At 38.6% G+C, this 22,453-nt stretch overlaps 1 protein-coding gene across 5 annotated transcripts in view; it reads right to left on the bottom strand.

Moving 5' to 3' along the window:
* COL19A1 (collagen type XIX alpha 1 chain) overlaps positions 1-22,453 on the bottom strand; it is a 356,800-nt gene that overhangs the window by 312,491 nt on the left and 21,856 nt on the right. For all 5 annotated transcript variants that reach the window (XM_054492353.2, XM_054492351.2, XM_063666306.1 and 2 more), the window contains exons 3-4: positions 11,786-11,860; positions 10,472-10,571 (exon numbers count right to left, since the gene is read on the bottom strand). In XM_054492353.2, the coding sequence (XP_054348328.2) occupies positions 10,472-10,571; positions 11,786-11,860 (175 nt within the window). The remainder of the gene's footprint in view (positions 1-10,471; positions 10,572-11,785; positions 11,861-22,453) is intronic.

The raw sequence follows: 22,453 nt of genomic DNA, 5'->3' as shown, positions 1-22,453 counted from the left end.
ATTTGATGCTATTTTATGATACACAGAGTCCAATTAGCCTACAGAAAAATCTTTAGAGTTGTTATAAAGCTATGCTGAAGCACTAGTATAACAAAGCATCAAGCACTACTGAGGTCAATTCTCTAATTCATAAATTTAAGACCATGCTTATTCGTAGGTTTACAACCATTATAAAAGCAACACATTTGCAACCACCTAAGGATAATAACTAATTAGTCCTCAAATAGCATTTTTATGAGCCAAATTAAGATTAAAGATAGGACTGAAGTACATGCTTACATGCCTTTCTTTTGTACACTCTGAAAACCTGCAGCGTACACTACAGATATATTCACACAACCCTACCAAGCGAAAAGCTCTGCTGTCCCTTACAAGATTGATTCATTGGATAAAAGAATGATTGGAAAAAGAAAAAAATCTAATATATAATCCAACAGTAGAGGTAGATTAATCAATGCCTGTTAGACTGGCCCAAGTAATTATCAAAATAGAACACTTTAGTTTCATTACTTTATGAAAACATCTGCTTTATTATGACTCCTAAGTAGTACATTTAACTAGTACCTCACTACTATCAAAGTAAATGGCATATAGACACAACAAGATAATTTACATGTAATTAGTCATAATAAAGTAGAAATTAATTCTGGATTTGGAGACAGAAGAACTGAGTTCTAGATACAATTGTTTATTATTTTTGAAATTTTAGGTGAATTACTTAATGTCATTGAACCTCATTTTTCATCTATAAAATGGTGATAAAGTACTACATCACAGAAGTCATTGTGGTACCATTGATACAAGAAGGCAAAATTACTTTGTAAATCATATAACACTCATAAATGTAAAGTGGTATTATAAGAATAATTATCATTGTTGGAAACTGGGTAGTCACATGTGCCTTGTCCTTAAGTCTTCTTTGGTGAAAAGATCTAGTACAAGAATTAGAAGTAAGGTGCCTTATTTTTTGAGGTGCTGGTGAAAAGAAATTATTGGTTGCCTAAAATATGCAAGTAGCTGTACCAATAAATTTCAAATACCCCTTCAATTTAAACTTAAGATCATATCAATTCAAGTAGCACTAAACACCACTGTGTGTCAGGTACCATGAGGGCCACAAACATGAATCAGTTGGATGTAATTTCTACCCCGTAAGGCTTATATATCTGAACAATTTCCTGCCTGGCCAAAGAATGGGAGTTCTGATGTTAGCAATGGAGTCTAAAGAAAAATAATAACTTTCTGATTATATGATACAATATGAGAGGCCTATTACCTATTCTGAATGACCGTAGACTTTCATTAGAACTTAAGCCATCTGGATGTTGTGGGGAAAATCGTATATCAGTTCTTCAAAATTTTTGCCAGGGGCTTATGTAATGTTTGTGAGCATCAGAGAAAATCAAACTGCCTGCCACCTTGGATATGGATAAATTGGGTTGTCAATGTTTTTCTCATATAAAAATTATCTCATGTAATTATATTTATTGGATTTTTCCATGTCTGAACCTCCTAGGGCCTTCCCTCACCTTAGATGTCTTTCCTCTCCCCAGAACTTGATTCATCTCTGACTCTCAGTAGTCTCTTCAGTCTTCAAAGCCTAGTTTAAATCCCATAGTCTTCAAGATATTTTTTTATCATCCCAAATATAAGGGATTTTGTCCTTATATTTGTCCCGTTGAACATTTAAAGCATTAACTGTATGCTTATAATTATAATTATAATTAAGTTTGTCTTCATTTCTAGCCCCTAAGAGGAGATATCACACACTCCCTAGAGGCAAGAACCGTATCTTATACCTCTTTCTGCAAACTCTTTACTAATGTTCTGTCCTGTGTTTCAACAAGACAAGTGAAAAACTACTACTTTTTTCCTCAGAAATGAGAACCTACCCTCTTTTCCTTAGAAAGTTTATGTACATTTGAGGCTAGAAAATGGATAAGTTTGTAAATGAATTGCAGTTTCTCACTTTCATTCCATTTTATGTGAGGCTTTTTTGGGTAATTTAATTGTTAAGAATACATTCTTTGAAGGCAATAATAGTGACATTATTGTTTCTTACTATAAGAACTTTAGTTTCTTAAATATATAAATCGATTTATGGTTTTTCCATTTTAACTCATGTGAAACACAAAAATATTTTAATTTTATAAGATTTTATCTACTAATGTCCACAAACAGACATTAAACTTAAAACATTTCTGTACCTTTTAAACAAACTTATTTCTCTCTGGCTAATAAATGAATGTTCAAGTCCAAGAAAAAACTTCAAGTCATATGAATGTTGTAGAATTTATACATATACGATTAATTACTGACATGTTCTACTTTTCCCAACACTGAATTATATGAAATCTGAAAGAGGAAAATCACAACTTACTTAGATTTGATGACGATAACATCAAATGTTTCCAAAATCAGTAAATAATAATACTGAACTAATAATATTTCATATTACATTACATCTTAATAGCTATTTCTATACTAAGAAATTTATTGCTGCCCACTAACAATTCTGAATTTTCTAGAAAAAATAAAATAGGTTCTTTTGACTATTGAGAAGTAAATATTTGTATATGTTCTTTCCATTTAAAAAAAGTATGACTTAATGACTAACCTCAGATTCTTGGTATACCAAACTGCAATTAAGGAAATACAGTGATGACATAATCATGTATAACAGTCATACAATCTCATAAAAACAGCTGGACAACTTTGTAACTAAGTCACCTATCCTTATATAGGAAAATTCCTATCTGCACAATGAAGGAATGCCCCAAATGAAAACCCAAGGGATGCATAAATAGGCATTCTCTAGAGCTTAATGGAACTGTAAAGTAATCCTTCTAAAACACTCAGCAAGTAGATGCTTCGATATCAGAGTTCTGAACAAGTTTTCAGCCTCTGAATTTGTTTTGAGAACTTGGAGAGGACTCAAAGAAGAACTATGTGTTACAAAATAGTCCCTTAAGAGGGAAGGAATGAAAACATTGAAAATTAGCCTTGTACGTGATGCTTAAGGAAGTTTAGCCTTTATAAGGGGTGAAATTTGAGTCATGCAGTCTAAGCTTGAACAATAGAAGGCAATACATCTCAGTTGCCTTCTATGAAGGCAAAGCAAGGGGAAAGTGTAGCTTTTCCTTGCACTTGTGTATCTTTCTAGCAGGTACCAGGAAGGAAAGACTAGATCCACATTCTTTTACCAATGTAAGCTCAGAACCTAGCAAAGTGCTTGGCCCATGGTGACACTAAACAAATGCTTGCTGAGTAAAAGGATAAGCTCTAGACTAGACTGCATTCATTTCAGTGACTTACTGAATGCTACCTCTTATTCACCCTTTAGCAAAACAGAAACATTTTAGGAACTTCTGTGAAAATTATACAGTAAACTACAGCTTGTATTTGTAACTGCACAAGTTTTAAGTTAAACAAAACACAAAATCTTAACATGATAATTCCTAGTGCTACAGAAGATATTGGAAAATATGCAGAATACATGGAGAAAACAATGATTGAACATAATTGGTAGTATATATCAAGATCCCTAAATATGAACAGGTAATTTTATTTCTAAAATTCAATTGTATGAAAATAATCCTAAATACGGAAAAAAACAACTTTCTTGTATGTTGTAGTGTTATTTATAATGATAAAAATCGGCCGGGCGCAGTGGCTCATGCCTGTAATCCCAGCACTTTGGGGGGCCGAGGTGGGTGGATCACCTGAGGTCAGGAGTTTGAGACCAGCCTGGCTGACATGGTGAAACCCTGTCTCTACTAAAAATACAAAAATTAGCCAGGAGTGGTGGCACACACCTGTAATCCCAGCTACTCAGGAGGCTGAGGCAGGAGAATCGCTTGAAACCGAGAGGCGGAGGTTGCAGTGAGCCGAGATGGCACCACTGCACTCCAGCCTGGGCAACAGAGCAAGACTCCGTCTCAAAAAAAAAATAAGAAGAAGAAGAAGAAGAAGAATAATCTGAAGATAGTGTAAAGGTCCATGTAGAAAAGGTAGTCCATGGGATAAATCATTCAACAATAGAAAAGACAAGGTAAACATCATGCTACAACACATATAACAGTTTTGTCCATATTTTGGATTATTTTCAAGGGAACTGTTAAAATCCAGAGTTCAAATATTTCTGAAAAACATTATACATCTTCCAAATTTGTAGTTTGGGTTTCCTACTTGCTAAAGATTATTATGTTTGTAAATCCATAAACATAAATTAGAATAGCTCCTACCAGCTACCTCTTATTTTCACATAAAGCTATGAAACTAAATTATCTTTACTTTCATGAAGTAGACACCAATTGAATGAGAGAGATACAGAGACACAGATAAAGAAGACTCCCCTTTACTAGAGATTTATTTGTAACAAATACTAAGGGGATCATATATGTCATTTATGTCACTGTGTCTAGCTATATTATGTAATCTCATAAATCGTATTAAATTTAATCTGTGTTATTTTTTCAAATGTAGCCTCATTTCCCCTCATTCTTAGACACTGCTTCAATTGCAAAAGCCACCAGCTTACAGAAATCATCCTAATTCAGAGAGGCTATAGATATGGAACACATATGCTCACTCCTCCCTCCCTCTTTTTTTTAATGGGTCATAGCACTTTAATCTCTAAACCCACTATGGCCCCAGAATCCTTCTCAACATAGCATTCCAGACAGCCAGTAGCTATCAAGAGCCTAAGAGATAAGGCTCTTTACCATACTTGAATTAAACAATGAATCAGAAAATTCACTTCCTTGGTACATTTGAAATCAATTTCTTCATCGGCCAGTCAAGCTGAGTGTGTTGTTCCTTCAGAACCAACAGCATGTAGAAATTCAACATTCATCTAAAATATTCAATACTGAGACATTTTATTTGAATTTTCTATTGAAGCAACTAATGGAAGCTAGATAGAGACTACATTATGCCAAGAAAATAAGGTACTCCATAGTATGTGTGTTTGTGTGTGTTTTTATCTGTTTTTACTCAATATTTTACCAATTTCCCCTGATAACTGCCAAAACACAATTTTAAAATAATCAAAATATAATCTTCTTTGCTATAGCTCTCAATATGTATAAAAATAATGAATTACCTATTTTAAATAACTAGGGATACTTGTAGATATAAGAAGCCAAGAAAATTTCCTCTAAACAAATAACTCTAGAGAACTAGGTAGCATGCCACCCAGAATCTTCTAAAGCCCCCAAATACTTACCATTTGCTATCCCATAAATACCGAAGAAACGGACATGAATTTAAAGCCAACAAAACACATAAAGCCCCTCAAATATCCCCTGAGCCTGTGCCACCTCTAAGTGTACAATGATGTTGTAAGGAACATGGCTGTGCTTTGGTCAAGGATAGGCTGAGGTAAACATCCAGAGTGACTCAGTGAGTTTAGAGCACAGGCTTATAACTCCGCTTGTTATCAAAACCATGTAGCCATAACATGGGAAGGCCATCCCTTAGCCCTACGCCACTATTGTCTGTGAAAGTTATAATTGCCCTGCTGACACTGTACAAGTGCACTTGTGCCCAGAGAAACAGAGAATCAAAGGTGTCCATCTTTGCGGATGAACAGCGGGGAGCCAGGACATGGCTCAGCTCACTCATGCACAGAGAGAGAAACAGTTAAGCTGCTGACCCTGAAGGGAGAGCTGTCCACGTAGCTGTGTGTGGGAGCCACCAGATGAAGCAGCCAAGACAAGGCGAACAGTGGGAGAGATCTAGTGTGTGTCAGCTGCTGATGAGAGAGCTGCTGAATAAAGCTACCTTTCACCTGCCTATAGCCCTCCAAGTGTTCTTTTAGCTCTCTGCTCACCCACCTACTCCCTTCAGACCTCAGCATGAGCTGGAACTTGACCCCAGCATAACATTTGGCATAGTCATGGACCTGACAATTGGCGTAGTTGGCAGGATAAGGTGAGTGGGTCTTTGGCCCCTGAAGGCTCCCGGGTTGACCATGTGGCTGCAGCATGGGCTGTGGTACCTGGTGTCAGCGGTGCTGCTTGGATGGGCCCCAATGGAAACGTGGGAGGCAGTGGATAGGTCTCCTGTGAGTGTGGAGAAAGCACCGAGGCGGCTGGAAGCACGCAGCACCAAGAAGGAACGCACCTGCACCAGCAGAGTTGGATGGGCATTTCTGACTGCACTGTGTGAAATACATGCTCAGTGCCACAGGTAAGGGACCTCCCAGCACAAGCCGTGTGCCTAGGGACCCAAGTGCACAGCTTGAAGCAGAACTGGGGGTGAGGGACTTTCAGGTGCAAGCAGGGCACTTGGAGGCCCAGATAAACAGCCTGGAACAGGAGTTAGCAACAGCTGTTAGTGTGACCTTGAGCCTGTCCTCCAGGCTGGACAGTCCCATTTGGTCTGATCCCGAGGAGGAGGGGGCTCCACCACTGCGGGCTCACCCTATGATCTGTCAAAAAGTACAACATGACCATCTGATGGGAACCCAGTGGAGAGCCCTGGAACCCCCCACAGCAGTGGAACACACCTCTTATAGTGCTTATACACCCACTGAGTTGTGAGAATTAGGTAACAGTGTCAGCAGCACCCAGTGCCCCTCCCTGCCTGGCTACTCTGTCTTTGGGACAAGGGGGCTGGCAGCATTTCTTGCTCCACCTCCGAGATGGAAAAGCTGGCTTTTATCACAACTCACCCCTCCCTTTGTCAGTGGCTGCATCTGTGCCGATGGTTGGCACAAGGGCATGGTGAACACACATTAATCGAACGGCTGATGGCAGCCATACGGACTGTTTGGAATGATGCTGGAGAGATACTAGAAACTGTGAGTAAATGGCGATCATATACTTATTTTGTGCAAATACTCTGGAAGATGGGTATAGAGCAGACCATTTGATCTGAATACCTGGGGGCCAGATGATGAATGCTTTCTCTCCCACATGAGGGATCTTCTGCTGGGCTCAGTGCCCCCAAGTGATTTTGGCTCTCTAGCTGCTGTTCTCACCCCATATGTGGGGCACTGCCTACATGAAGTGACTACTGCTGTGGCAGCCCTCAGGGAGGCAGAAGGCCGTCAGTTTGCCTTGATGGGAAGTTGACAGTGGGCTTTCACAGTGTTGCTGCGGGGCTATATACATAGCCGCACCATGTGTCATGATCTTATTAATGATGTTATGTTAACCTCTGATTCTCTTGCAGATTTAGAAGTGGCAATGCTCCCCTTGCCTAGGATTGGGATGATGCTGCTGAGACAGTCTTTCTGGTAGCCAAGCAGGCTAATTAGCAGGCATAAGCCCTACAGGTAGTTGACAAGAGGTGCCCATTTAAGTTAGATGTGCATGTGACCACAGATAGTTTCAGTTAGGGCCTATGGCAGTGCACGGAGCACCTGAGAATATCAGTAGGCTTTTGGCCCCAGCTATGGAAGGGAGCTGAGCTCTGGTATTCCTTGATAGAAAAGCAGTTAGTAATAGCAGGATGGGTGCATTCATGGATAACAACCCCCCGGACTGGGAAGCAGTTAGTAAGTGCTTATGCTGCCCTTCAGGCTCATAAAAGCATGGCAGAATGGGATACAGTCATCATGCACAGTGTACCCAAAAGTGTGGTAGGTACACTCATGGGTGACAACCCCCTGGATAGGGAAGGTGCAGACATCCACTTTAGCGAAGTGGGGCCCCTACTTGCAGCAGTGAAGTATGCTGAGTACAAGTTCCTTAGCACAGATTTACAAGAGGTCTTAAAGCCTATAGGCCTAACGCAAGATAAGGCCATGGAGCCTGAGGCACCCCCACCACTCCTGATGGGGCATGGTGTACAGATAGGTCTAGCCAGAGGACTGCTGCTGCCTTGATTGCTGCTGCAGTCCAGCCTAACACTGACAACATCTGGTTTAAAACCAGGTGTAGATAAAGTAGTTAATAAGTTGAACTCAAGGCAGTGTAGATAGTGATCACCAAAGAGGTGACACCTGTGGTAATCTGAACCGATGCTGGGCAGTTTATCAAGGCTAAACCTTGTGGTTCATTACCTGAAAGTTATAGAATTAGCTAGTTAGTCACTGACCCATGTAGGGCCAGGCCATGTGGCCAGATCTATGAGAGGAAGGATGACCTTCTCCAACCAGGTACGGGGATGAACAGTAATCTGTTATTGCCTGCCCCAACACCCCTAAAAGTAGGGAAACAATAACAAAAAAACCTGGTGTTGGCCATGGACCCTCCAAGCCCCTCACTGTAGATGGTTGGCTATTGTGGCCCCCTGGGGGGAGAGTCCGCAGTATAATTTACAAGTCACTCCTTGGAAATTTAAAGTGTGGCCTCCACAATTAACCGTTGGTAGGGGAATGGCTGGGGAAGGGACCCTCCTCCAGGGAACATATATGCTGTCTGTGTGGCCTCTCATAAGCTTCCCTATAACTTTAGCACGGGTACAGGACCCAAAAGAACCATGGGCAACTGATAAGGTGTGATACTATTGCCCAGGGCAGAAGCTCTTGGTTACTGCATTGTTATCCAGAGATAAAAGGTGACTTGTATTTTGCCTGAGACTCACGATTTACCCTTGTTAGTACCTGTGTTGTGGACCTGACAGATGTCTATCTGGAAGGCCCCTGCAAAAGCGGTCTTTGGGAGTTTTACATTAAGCAAGGCTCAAGGCATTGAATACGCCTAACAGGTATCAGACCAACATACTCATTAGGTCTCTCCTCTCATGAACCTCACCTGGGATATGCCAGAACAATAAAAGGAAGCTCAGGCACAGAAAGCATCCCCATTTTCCATATAAAATAGTATCTGCCTTTTCCCATGCTGACTCTGCAAAGCAGCTTATTTACAAATATATAAATAGCTGCAACTTTATTTCAGTCTCATTGAAAAATCAAAATGGCATCATGCAAGAGAAGCATCCTAGCATACTTGGCTCAACAAGTGAAATGTAAGTGGAAATGAGCCAAGCTACTTGATACTCACTGGGCAGCTCAACCAGATACCCCCGGTTTCTTATAGTGGAGGTACCAGGTTCTGCTCCACAGAACCAGAGAATTCACTTACATTCATTACCCATGGATTGGGCAGTGATTTAGAACCAAAATTCAGAAAACAAATTCCAAGTCTTGCCTAATATTTATAATCACATAAATTCAAAAAGAAATAGCATTGTCTAAATGTGGCAGCAAGTTTTCCAATGTAGCTACGTAAAATCAGCTAAGTCTTCTCACATGTAGTCCAGTGAATTTTAAAAGGTTTCACTCCTTTTGCCAAAATCCTTTTGCCATCTGGCCAGAATTACAGGGGTTTAAATCCGAAAGAAGGTGGGGAGAGAAAATGCATCTTAATTTTTAAACAGAATGTATTGCCTTTCTTAAATTTATTAATTAAAGTTATCTACTACTAGTTAAGAAACATCTAAATATATACATGTGAGAAATATTGCACCTCTCATCTTTTCTTTATGGCATATGCATACCTAAGCATGGAACTGCTGTGCCCTGAGAGTTTAATGCCTGCTTATGAGACCACCCGAACAGCGGCCGCTGTAGCACAGGTCCATACAGTTACATCTGCTGAAGTGTCCCACCTAACAATCATCCATTATATCCCCTGATTTGAAATTCCTTCCTTCCTTAATATTCTTGTTTCTTACCAAGTATTGAGCAGTTTACTTTTAAGGAACCATTTCAGTCATTAAATGAAAATTACCAAAAGTATCACAAAATAGGTTTAAAAGAAACTTTTCTCAGGGAAAAAGTGTAGGTTATGAACCTCATTTACACAAACGTCTGAGCAAGGGCAATGAGATGATTAATGCTATTTCCCTTTAAGAATTCAAATTTTGAGATTCTCCACAATCTTGTCTGTCTTAAATATTAGGCTACTGCCCAGGAAGTGAAAACATACATATTTTCACACAAAAACATTTGTGTTGCATATTAAGCCAAGTAGAATTTTGATGGGTTTTTATTGCAGTATATTCACACATGCGAGTATCGAGAACAAAAATAAAAGCACAAAACAGCTTTTTATTTACTATGTACTCTATACAATAGATAAGATGAACACCTAAGACCTAAATTCTTTTATTTTAACTTAAGAAGCATAGAAAATCTAAAAAATTTATACAATAAATATCAGTCTTTTGACTCTGAATCTATATAGTGCCTTATGTTTTAACCTTTACATTGAAAACCCTAATATTGGTTATGTCTACTTTAAACATAAACGATATTTCTTCAGAAATGGATTTAATTACTATTATCTAATGATCGTGCCTTTTTCTGTACATATAAATGGTATTTACACTGTAAAGCCAAGATTAGATTGCAATGATTTTTATAAACAACAAATACATTAACAACATATTTACCACTGCATTCCAGTGAGGGTGATGCTATTGAGAAACTTTATTTTTAAAACAAATTATTTGAAATCTCTTTAGAAAATGATTTATGGAGTATTATTAAACATTAAGAAAATAATTTTTTACTTACATAGTGTCTCTAATAAGAAGTGCACTTCCCAACTTGAAACAGGTTTTATCACTTTCACAAAATGCACGTCTTAGAGAAAAGCTGTCTCCTAGATCAAAACCTGTAAAATGTAACAAATGATTCAATTTAATAAACTAATAGAAATGTTAATTTCTAAACAGAATTTTGTGTTGCCCTTATCTATTAATTGATCCACTTCAAACGAAATCTTGCTGCTTGGGATCAGCAAAATTTCTTGATTTTATTTTTCTCCTTTTAGGGTAAAAGAGAATGAAATTCACTTTGCATATAGAATGTGTAGCCATTTTTCTAGAAAAAAAAATCATGAATATATTTCAAAAACACTCAATTTTAATTTCCTTTGACCTAGGAATTATCTAAAGTAAAAATTAGAGTAACTCATTGCAGCAGCTCTGATGTCTAAAGTAAGAAAATTAGATTAAAAATAGTACAGCCATTCAGTTTAAATCTAAGCAGTCTTTTACAAAATTATGCTTTAAAGAAATGTGTATTGATGACAGGAAATGCATACACATGAAATGTAATATAAGAATTATAACTGTGTGTGTGTCACATGCTCATTAGCATTTATGTGGGAGAGAGAGAAGAGGAGGAGGAGGAAAAGAAGGAGAAAGAAAGATAAGAAAGATTACCAAAAGGAAAGATAACAAGGATTACCAAAATGGTAATCTTGTCTTTATCTGGGTGATGACATCTTCCTTCTCACAAATTTTTTTTCTTCTTCCAAAATTTCTACAATGGACACAACTATTATAATTTTAAATAACTTTTTTTTTCTCCAAGAGGTTGAGGTATTGTTGATCACAGATTAAACATATAGAACCCTGCTCAGAATTTTTTCTACATCATCTACCTTAAATTTTTATGGGTCGGGCATGGTGGCTCATGCCTGCAATCCCAGCACTGTGGGAGGCCAAGGCAGATGGATCACTTGAGGCCAGGAGTTCGAGACCAGCCTGGCCAACATGGTAAAACCCCATCTCTACCAAAAATACAAAAATTAACCATGTGCCTGTAGTCCCAGCTACTTGGGAGGCTGAGGCAGGAGAATTGCTTGAACCCAGGAGGCAGAGGTTGCAGCAAGCTGAGATCACACCACTGCACTCCAGCCTTAGTGACAGAGTGAGACTCTGTCTCAAAAAAAAAAAAATTAAAAAGAATTCTTAAAATTTTTACATTAATGCTATGATCTTAAATTGCAGTATCAAAGATTCACCTATAGTGTATTCCATATCTAGCATTTGGTGATAATTTTACATAAAATATTACTTTGCAAAGGATTATATTGCCTACCTGAAACTTCAAGTTTGTTTATGTTGTCATATGTCAGCTGATGTCCCTCTTTTCTCAGGATAGGGCATGACTCTTCTATTTAAAAAGAAAAAAAGCATAGAAGATTTGCATTATGTTTTCTATCAAATTCTTCAAATGAATTTTAATTACACTACAATCAGAAACTTAAGATAAAATGCAAATAAATTAAGCCATTTATTAAATTTCTGCAAAATGAGGATAAGAACATTACCTACCTCAGTGTTTTTGTGAGGGTTACATATGGTTACTTGTGTAGAGTGCTAAGAACACTGCTTGGTTCACAGTGAATACTTGTTAATGTTAGCCATTATTATTATAACTATTATTTGAACACTTTATGTATCCTTGACATTTGGAAATAAGCTAGTTTTAACATCATCAAACTTTCATATTCAAAGTACAATAGTAAAACAAGTGAACTACTACTATATTTTATCACAACTTTAATTCAAGTTTTGGTGTTGGGTGATATTAAACTTTAAAAACTAAAGAGAACATGTATGGAAGTTACTAAAATAAAATTTAAAAAGCAAAGATCTCTACCATACAAAAGTGGCCTATAATTTTAAAAAAAGAAATAAAATCATTGAGAAAGTTTACTTATGTGCTACAGCACTTAGTGATATTCAGATAAATAAAAGATAGTCTCAACTCAGCGAATGTACACGTTTAATACTACCACTACACACTAATACAGTAATGGATATGCACACACCAATTTTTCAGCAGCTTAGGACATGTTTAAATTGCATCAGGCTGATTCAGTTAATTCAGACAAAATTACAGCCAATTTTTGAATTGTGCCAAGATAACTGTACAACTGGACAGTTAAGACCATTAGTTTAACATTTTAAACTAAATTGATTAAATATTTTGGCATCATGCAATCACAACTTTAATTCTCTACGTCTAAAATTGATGTTTGGGTTTAATAACTTAGAAGATTTTAATATAGAGAGGAGATAAACTACTTAAAACCAAATTGAAATTGCCAATTCACCAGTTCCCCCTTCATTTAACAAATATATCACAGACCTCAGGCATGGCGACAGGGTATCATCTTAATATATTTAACCAGAAAATAAATCAGATTCTAAATAATGCTACCACTTAATCAAATTTAAAAATAAGAAGCAAATATACTGCAAAAAACATTTTGAACACAATTTGTAAAGTAAGTGAAATTATAGTACTGAGTACTTTTAGATATTACTTAGCTAATATGGAAAATTGCTATCTCAGAGAGAGATCTTAATACAGTTGCAGGCTCTAAATAATAGTAAAATTATTAGAGATTTTGTAAACATTACCAATTAATGATTCGGATTAATAGTCACTTTTATAAAACCCAAGCACTTCATTCAAGATCTGAACACTAAAATCTACAAAACATGCCTGAGAGAAATTAAAGACCTAAATAACTGAAGGGATAAACAAAATGCTTAGAATGCAAGACTTAAAATTGTTAAGATGTTAGTTCTTGGTTTTATCCCTAGATTCAGAGCAATGCCAGTTAAAATCCCAACAGTATGGTGTGTGTGTGTGTGTGTGTGTGTGTAAAACTGACAAGCTGATTCTCAAATTTATATGAAACTACAGAAAACAAGCTAAAATAGTAAAAGGCAAAATTAAAGAAGAATAAGCTAGAGAGCTTTAAACTATCAGATATAAATTTTTTTATACTGTGGGGTTGGTACACATACAGAAAAACACAAACATAACCCAAAACGTATGGTCTCCTTATTTACCACAGAAAGGCCACTTGATTCAGTGGGAAATGGATGGTCATTTTACTAAACGGTACTGGGTCAATAGAATATCCATACAGAAAAACACTAAATGTTGAACCTTACTTCACACCATGCACAAAAACTAACTAAAGATAAATCATAGAAATAAATACAAAAGGTAAAACAGTAAAGCATCTACAAGACAACAGTCTTCATAAACTTGGGATAGCAAAGATGTCTTGAAAAGAACACAGAAACCATTAATCACAAAAGAAAAGATTGCTAAGTTGAACTTCATTAAAATTAACATCTTTACTCAAAAGACAACACTAAAAGAATAAAAAGTCAAGCCATAAATTAGAAGTTACCTCCAGTCCAAATATGCAATAAAGTATCATTTCTAGAATATACAATGAACTCTCACAAATCAATAACAAAAAAAATTGAAAATCTTATTCTAAAAATGTGCAAAAAGATTTAAACACTTCAAAAAAGAGAATATCCAAATGTTCAACCCACATATGAGAAGGTGCTCAACATCATTAGTTATCAGGGAAATGCAAAGTGAAACCACAGTGAGATATCACTAAATGGCTAAAATTAAAGTACTGAAGATGCCAAGTGTTGATGAGGATATGGAGCAACAAAAACTATTCTACATTGCTTGTAGGAGTGGAAATTAGTATATTTCAGAAAACTGTTTGGCAGTATTTACTAAAGCTAAATATATATGAACCGTATGACTTGAAAATTCAATGAAGCAAGAGAAAGGAGTGCCAAAAAATGGGTGTAATGGCCCTTTTAGGCAAGAATATTCATGGCAGCCAAACGTTGATGAGGATGTGGAGCAACAAAACCTCTTCTACACTGCTTATGAGAATGGAAATTAGTACACTTTAGAAAACTGTTTGGCAGTATTTACTAAAGCTAAATATATATGAACCGTATGACTTGAAAATTCAATGAACCAAGAGAAAGGAGTGCCAAAAAATGAGTGTAGATGGCCCTTTTAGACAAGAATATTAATGGCAGCATTACACATAATAGTCTAAAACCAGAAACAACCAAAATGTTTATCAACAAGAAGGAGCAAGATAATTAAATTGTGGCATATACAATGAAAAACTGTATAGCAATAAAAAAGAATAAACGATTGGTACATGCAACAACTGGATAAATCTCACAGATATAATATTAAATAGAAAAATGCCATTCACCCAAAAAATATTAACGAGACAGCCAAGTGGGAGAGGGTCCCTGGAGACACTCCAACCAGCCCGCCCACTGAGGTGGAGCCTTGGGAAGCTCACACTCTTTGCAGTGGGGAGGAGCCTGGCCCTTCCTCTTCCTGTGTGGAACCTGGGATTTGAACAGTCTGGCAGGAAGTGCTCTAGCAGGGACTCTGGCCTAGAGAGAGTCCCTGTTTCCCCCTTTCCTTCCTTTTCACCCAATAAAACCCTGTCTTACTCACCATTCAAATTGTCTGCAAGCCTGAATTTTCATGGCCATGGGACAAAAAACACCATCTTTAGCTGCACTAAGGAAAAGTCCTGCAACATTTTTGGTGTGCAATGTGGGGGCTCAAGAAGTGGTGAGTGAAATGAGAACACAAAACTTCTCACTGTGGCTTTCTAAGCCTTTTCATCCTTGGACTTCTGAGCTTATGGGAAACCACACCACCACCCGCTGTTGCTCCCTGGGGTCAGGAGACTTTTCATGGCCTTTTTCTTCCTTTTCCAGGACAGACTGATGAGCAGCAGCTCCAAGCCGATCCCCACACCCTGTGCAGGGCTAGGATGCATGGCTCAAAGGTCCCCCACAGCCAGCTGACTGGTTCCCAGCCACAGACTGCTGCCACAGCCTTCCTCTTCCCTGGCTAACGGGTTTAACTCTTTTGGACAGTAATTAAGCTTAATCTTTTCTCCCTGGTGGAGGAATCAGTTGCATAAGAATAAGAGGTTCTTCCTCAAGCATTAAAAAAATTTTTTTCTTTCCTCCTCTCCACTCCATCAGCAGTTAAGCCTTAAAGATATTTTCCCCCTTTGCTAGGCCAGATCCCCCAACAATCACTGTTTATTTTTTCTGTAAAGCGTAATTGTGAAACAGGATTTGTGGGGCTGGTCTTGGGCTGTGGCCAATCTGGTGTGCTTTGCATGTCTGTATGGTTTGTGCTGCAAGCCTCATCTTGTTTTACATCCTGGGGGCATGGCCTGTAACTGCTTGGCAAGGCTTTGTTTAGCAATCCTGCCTTAGGGAATAAGTTTCTTTCTGGTTTGATATCTGCATGTTTTCCCAGGCCTGTCCTTTAAAGGGCCCCACCCAGCGACTGGGTTTTCTTCTGCATGTCTGTGTACTGTGTGTAATGCCTGTCAAAAGAGCTCTAATTAATTTGGCCTAAAGAAAGACAAGTGCTTAGATCAAATATTTTTTAAAGGGAATATAAAATCTGTAGTACCTTTTAGTTCACATGACTTTAATCTTTGAGAAATTAAAAAAAGCCTTAGAGATTATTGGTAAACTGCAGATCCGATGCAAGGTTTGCTAAGTGTTTTAAGGTTACAAACTGCTTTTTGGGTTTTGAGAACTATTTGACTTGCTGGCTTCACAACTATTAAGGCCTGGGGACATATGGAATAACCACGCCCTTAATTAAGAAAGCAAATCTTGGCTGCAGTTAGCACACAAAGCAACTTACCAAGTTTTATCTTAAAGTTAAAGATGCTAGGAATTACTATTGTAACACATAATTGAAACTACTGTCGATGAAAAGAGTCAAATTCCATAAAATATTTTCAGAGATTTATTCCGAGCCAAATATGAGTGACCGTGGTCTGTGACACAGCCCTCAGGAGGTCCTGAGAACATGTGCCCAAGGTGGTAGGGGTACAGCTTGGTTTTATATATTTTTAGAGAGGCATGAGACATCAATCAAATACATTTAAGAAATACATTGGTTTGGTTCAGAAAGGTGGGACAACTTAAAGTGGGGTGGGCGGTGCTTCCAGACTATAGGTAAATTTAAACATTTTCTGGTTGACTATTGGTTGAGTTTATCCGAACACCTGGGATCAACGGAAAGGAATGTTCGGGCTAAGATAAAGGATTGTGGAGACCAAGTTTTATTGTGCAGAGGAATCTCTCAGATAGCAGAGTTGTAAAATGTTTATCAGACCTAAAAGGGTACCTGGCTGTTAGTTGATTATCTCTTGGATCTGGAAACAAAGGAAAGAAAACAAAGGAGAAAGAAGATTTTCTATAGAATGTGGACTTTTCCCACAAGAGATTTTGCAGGGCAATTTCAAGGTATGGCAAGGAAATATACTTTGGGGTAAAACATTGTAATTTTCTTCCTTGTTATGCCACAGTCAGATTGGAAAGTAAGTCACAATATACAGGGTTAAATAAAACCCATCTGATGAGAATTTATGGTTTGTAGGGCATGATTCCCCAGACTCCTTAGAAAGGAATCTGGGCAAGATAAAAATCAGAGCTTAGTCCTCAGTTGCTATTTTAAGTTACTGTAAACCATTAGGGAGATAACCAAACTTTTTTGTCAATTGTGTTTCTAACTGTAATTACCCTGGACATTTTGCTATTCACAGACAATTGTTGTCTTGTTTTAATCCTTTTCAAAAGATGGTTTCTAATAAGCTATAGAACTGTAACAGGTGCTCTGAAATATAGGTTTATGATAGCTTTGGAAATTGTAACCTTTGGAATAAAGGAAAATAGTACAGGACTCATGAAGAGCTGAAACATTCATGAATATCAAGCAAAACAAGAGTTAACTAAATGGACTGAACTCAGAAAGCTGAAGCAACTTTTTTGACTTTTGGTTGGAATATTGCTGATCCTTGTTTGGGTTTTCACAGTCGAGGAAATTTATTTTGAACTATTTATGGCCTTTAATAATTGAGTAAGGTATATTCCTATGAACAAAATTTGGAGCATGTTTGTTTCTCTCTGCCTGGTTCCTATAGAATTTGGAAACTCTCAGTGAGTATCCTCAACTTATGGTAATATAGCCGTTTGCATCAGTGGAATAAGAATCCATTTTTCTTTTGTGGCAGGACACAATTGGAGAAAGTGGTTGTTTTACCAAGGCTTTGACTGGAAGGGTATGCTTCCCTTTAAGGAGTCAATCTCAACTTGCAGGGATGATGGAAGCCCAGTTGCCTCATACCCTTGTCTACACAGTTGCTGTACAGAGTTCCTGACCTGTGGTCAGTAAAGAATGTCACTTTCAAACAGATCTAGGAGCTCCAAGTTTATTATGGGACCTTAAGAGGAGAGGATCACTCAACTTACAGGTATTTGAGGATAAACCCATGGCTGGGCTCAGCTTTAAAAGGTCTTATCTGAGATTCCTTGGGGAACAGAGTTCCATCAAAGCCAATCCAAAAAACCTATGTAAAAATAATTATGCTTGCTGTATTTTTGCAAATAATCAGGCCAAGTATAAAAGTAAAGTATTTTGCAAGCCACTCAGCCCTATGATGATTTGTTTTTTTAACAAAAATGAGGACCAGAGGGAGAGAAATCATGTATCATATATTTGTCATTAAATTCTAAACTCACTAGTTGTTTTTAAGTTTTTGCTTACATTTTAGGCTAACCCTGCTTGTTCCTGTGAACCAACCAGCAGTCTCCAGCTGCAGCTCAGAAAGAACAAAAGGGATGGGTAATGTAGAAATCTGGATCAATATTCTAGTTCTGAGCAATTATCCTGCAAATCCTGCCAGGCAATTGGGATAAATAGGATACCCATCACTCAGAGGTTTCCTTTTTGGGAAAGTAAGATCAAGAAAGCTAACCAAAGCCAAGTACCATGCACCCAAATCTTAGCAAGCATAACTATAGCTACCAGTTATCTGGGTGTCTCACAAGACATCCTTTCCCCTCCCTTGTTGGAGGAGGACTCAGTTCCACAGTTTTAACTTAGCATTCAGCTTATGATAAGGAGTCCATGCAACCCCCTCAAGGCAAATTTTCATCCCAGACTCAATTCTAAGCTTTGGGTCAAAGCCCTAGGATAGAAAAATGGATCTGAGGGATCCAGAGGCAGACAATAATGGAAGTTAAAAGGTACAGTGCAGGTAAGCATGTGCAGCTGATTCCTGCTGATTAAGCCAACCCCAAGCTTCCTGTTTCATGGATAAAGGCCACATTAATATCCATGGCATAAATGAAGTGTAGGGAACTCCAAAGCTACTGACAGTTGGGGGGATAGAGGCATAGGTGAGAGTGGATAATTCCTATTCTCTAGGTCCTCCCTGTTTCATGGGTGAAAGTCACTTTGGCACTCATGGTGGCAGCTGCCAAGGTCGCTGTGACTTGGGAATGCAAGGATGGAAGAGGGAAAGAGGACATTCTTCCCTCTCTCCCTCATGTACCCCAGGTATCTGCTAGGAAGAGAAGAAAACCAGGCATGCCTGCTCCCCTCATTCTAGATGGGTAGCCATTCATCTTTAGTCTGTACCCCTTTCAAATGCATCCTGAATCCCTGGGACTCCTTTAAAAGGTGCCCTCTTATTTTCCTTTCTTCTCATCTGTCCTCTCTTCACTGATAGGTAATTGTGTCTCTGCACTATGGGACAGTCCCCTCAGATGCATCCTTCAAACTAGAAAGAGTTAATTTCCCAAATCTTAAACTAGTTGGCTTAGGATTGGGCTCAGGGAAAAGGAATCCAGAAGCCCAACATGCTGGCAAAAGGGTAAAATTTTTTTTTTTTTTTTGCTAGTTAGGTGTTTGGCCTCCCTCTCCCTGTGCAAACTGGTAAAAGGCCTTGGAATTTTTGAGCTGTCCTTATCCCTCCCCTTGTTTCATGTTGATACGTGTTTTCTAATAACCAGGTTTGTCTGTTCTTGCCTTCAGGCCATCAAACTCCAAATGGTCATGCAACTGGAGCCTCTGACAATGGCCCCTTCTGCTAGGAACCCTTAGATAGGCCTCTGAGGGAGCTCCGACTTCCGTTTCCCCAAAACAGCACCCCCTGTCAGCAGGAAGAAATTGAGATCAGTCTTCATCCTTATCCTTAATGTAACAGCAATTAGATGTACTTTTTTAGAGGGAGGAATGAGACAGCCAGGTGGGAGTGGGTCTTTGGAGAAACTCCAACCAGCCTGCCCAGTGAGGTTGGAGGGCAGCCTTCCCTGACCACTCTGTGTAATAAATAACCTCTTCTCTGTCACATATATAAAATTACCAAACATAGCTAATAAAATACAGGATTCCCAGTTAAATGTGAATGTCAGATAAATAAAAATATTTTTAGTACAAGTATGTCCCACGCAATATTTGGAACATACTTATACTAAAAAAGTATTTATTGTTTAAACTTCAAATTTAACTGGGCATCCTGTATTTTACCTGGTAAACTTAGTCATACGGCCACACTCTGTGATGCCAGATATGATGGTAGCTTGGACTAGAGATGACACTGAAAATGGAAAACATCTTCAATTTCATGTGAAGGAATTGAGAGATACAAGAACCAACAGGAGATGATAAGGGACTGAATGTAGGGAGGAGGGAGATTAGTTGACTGAAATAAATCCCACTAGAAAAATAAAAGAAAACTTAGCAAGGAGTAAGTTAATCTGTAGTGGGAAAGAGGAGAAATTAGAAATGTTAAATCTGACGTGCCATTAAGAAATTGAAATGATGGAGTTATCAAATAGACAGTTAGGAATGGAATTCAAAAGAGAGGTGAGGGCTGTGAAGTACATTTGGGAGTGACCGACATATAAATCCTATGTAAAACTGTGTCCGGAGTTGGTTCCTTCCAGTGGGTTCTTGGTCTCGCTGACTTCAAGAATGAAGCTGCAGACCTTCGCAGTGAGTGTTACAGCTCTTAAAGATGGTGTGTCTGGAGTTTGTTCCTTCCGATGTGTCCAGGGTTTCTTCCTTCTGGTGGGTTTGTGGTCTCATTGACTTCAAGAATGAAGCCGTGGACCTTCGCGGCAAGTGTTACAGCTCTTAAAGGTGGTGCGGACTCAAAGAGTGAGCAGCAGCGAGATTTATTGTGAAGAGTGAAAGAACAAAGCTTCCACCGTGTGGAAGGGGACCCCAGCGGGTTGCCACTGCTGGCTGGGGTGGCCAGCTTTTATTCCCTTATTTTTCCCCACCCACATCCTGCTGATTGGTCCATTTTACAGAGTGCTGATTGGTCCATTTTACAGAGTACTGATTGGTGTGTTTACAATCCTTTAGACACAGAGCGCTGATTGGTGCGTTTTTACAGATAGCTGATTGGTGCATTTACAATCCTTTAGCTAGACACAGAGCACGGATTGGTGCATTTACAGTCCTTTAGCTAGACACAGAGCACTGATTGGTGCGTTTTTACAGAGTGCTGATTGGTGCATTTACAATCCTTTAGCTAGACACAGAGCGCAGATTAGTGCATTTTTACAGAGTGCTGATTGGTGCATTTATCATCCTTTAGCTAGACAGAAAAGTTCTCCAAGTCCCCACTTGACCCAGGAAGTCCAGCTGGCTTCACCTCTCAAAACCACGGGAGAGATGAGATCACATAGTGAGTGAGATAAAAAGAGAACAAGGGCAAGTGGTGTCTCCTGAGAAATTGTAACATATCACTTGCACATTTTTCCCGCTTTGGTTTTCCTATTTCTTCATATCTTCAGAATTATCATACATGAAATTACTATCATTATTACATGTAAAGTCACGATTAAAATCTGTCTAGTCTGATACAAGTTCTATTTAGCAGTCTTCTCCAACATGCGTTAAGAAAAATAATTTTCTTTACAAAAGGTGACAAAGCTCATGGCAGTTCTTTCCTCAAGGTTAGAGTTGGGGAAGATAAAGAGCAACAATATACCATAGATACAGAACTGGCTTGTTTTCTTTTCATAAATGAATCAAAACAGAGCCTTTAGGCATTTTGCATTTTTTAAAAAAGGCTTCTTAAAAAAGAAAGTCTCTTTGTTTCCTTGTTACTAGCTCCCCTCAGCCCCCCTGTACACATCATACTTTGCCAATACATCTGACAAAGGAATATCAAGTATATCAGGTTGGGGAAAAAAACATTAGTTAACAAAAAATAGGTAAAGTAACACTGGACACGAATAAAACAAAAATAATACGGAAGTGTGAATAAACAAGAAAAAATGGGAGCACTGCTTTTTTTTTTTTTTGAGCTAGAGTCTCACTCTGTCGCCCAGGATGGAGTGCAGTGGCGCGATCTCAGCTCACTACAACTCAAGCAATTCCCCTGACTCAGCCTCCTGAGTAGCTGGGATTACAGGCACAAGCCACCACGCCCGGCTAACTTTTTTGTAATTTTAGTGTAGATGGGTTTCACCATGTTGGCCAGACTGGTCTCCAACTTCTGACCCTCAGGCAATCCGCCCACCTCGGCCTCCCAAAGTGATGGGATTACAGGTGCTCTCTTTTTTTTTCCTTTCTTCTCCTCTGTCCTCTCTTCACTGATAGGTAATTGTGTCTTTGTACTAGGGGACAGTCCCCTTAAATGCATCCTTCAAACTAAAAAGAGTTAATTTCCCAAACCTTAAACTAGTTGGCTTAGGATTGGACTCAGGGAGGGAACCCAGAAGCCCAACATGCTGGCAAAAGGGTAAAGTATTTTTTTTTTGCTAGTTGGGTGTTTGGCCTCCCTCTCCCTGTGCAAACTGGTAAAAGGCCTTGGAATTTTTGAGCTGTCCTTATCCCTCCCCTTGTTTCATTTTGATACGTGTTTTCTAATAACCGGCTTTGTCTGTTCTTGCCTTCAGGCCATCAAACTCTAAATGGTAATGCAACTGGAGCCTCTGACAATGGCCCTTTCTGCTGGGAAACCTTAGATAGGCCTCTGAGGGAGCTCCACCTGCCATTTCCCCAAAACAGCACATCTGTCAGCAGGAAGAAGTTAAGATTGGTCTTCATCCTTATCCT

Source organism: Pongo pygmaeus, chromosome 5 (genome assembly GCF_028885625.2).
Source record: "Pongo pygmaeus isolate AG05252 chromosome 5, NHGRI_mPonPyg2-v2.0_pri, whole genome shotgun sequence".
Classification (NCBI taxonomy): Eukaryota; Metazoa; Chordata; class Mammalia; order Primates; family Hominidae; genus Pongo; species Pongo pygmaeus.
This window is presented reverse-complemented; position numbering and strand designations above follow the sequence as displayed.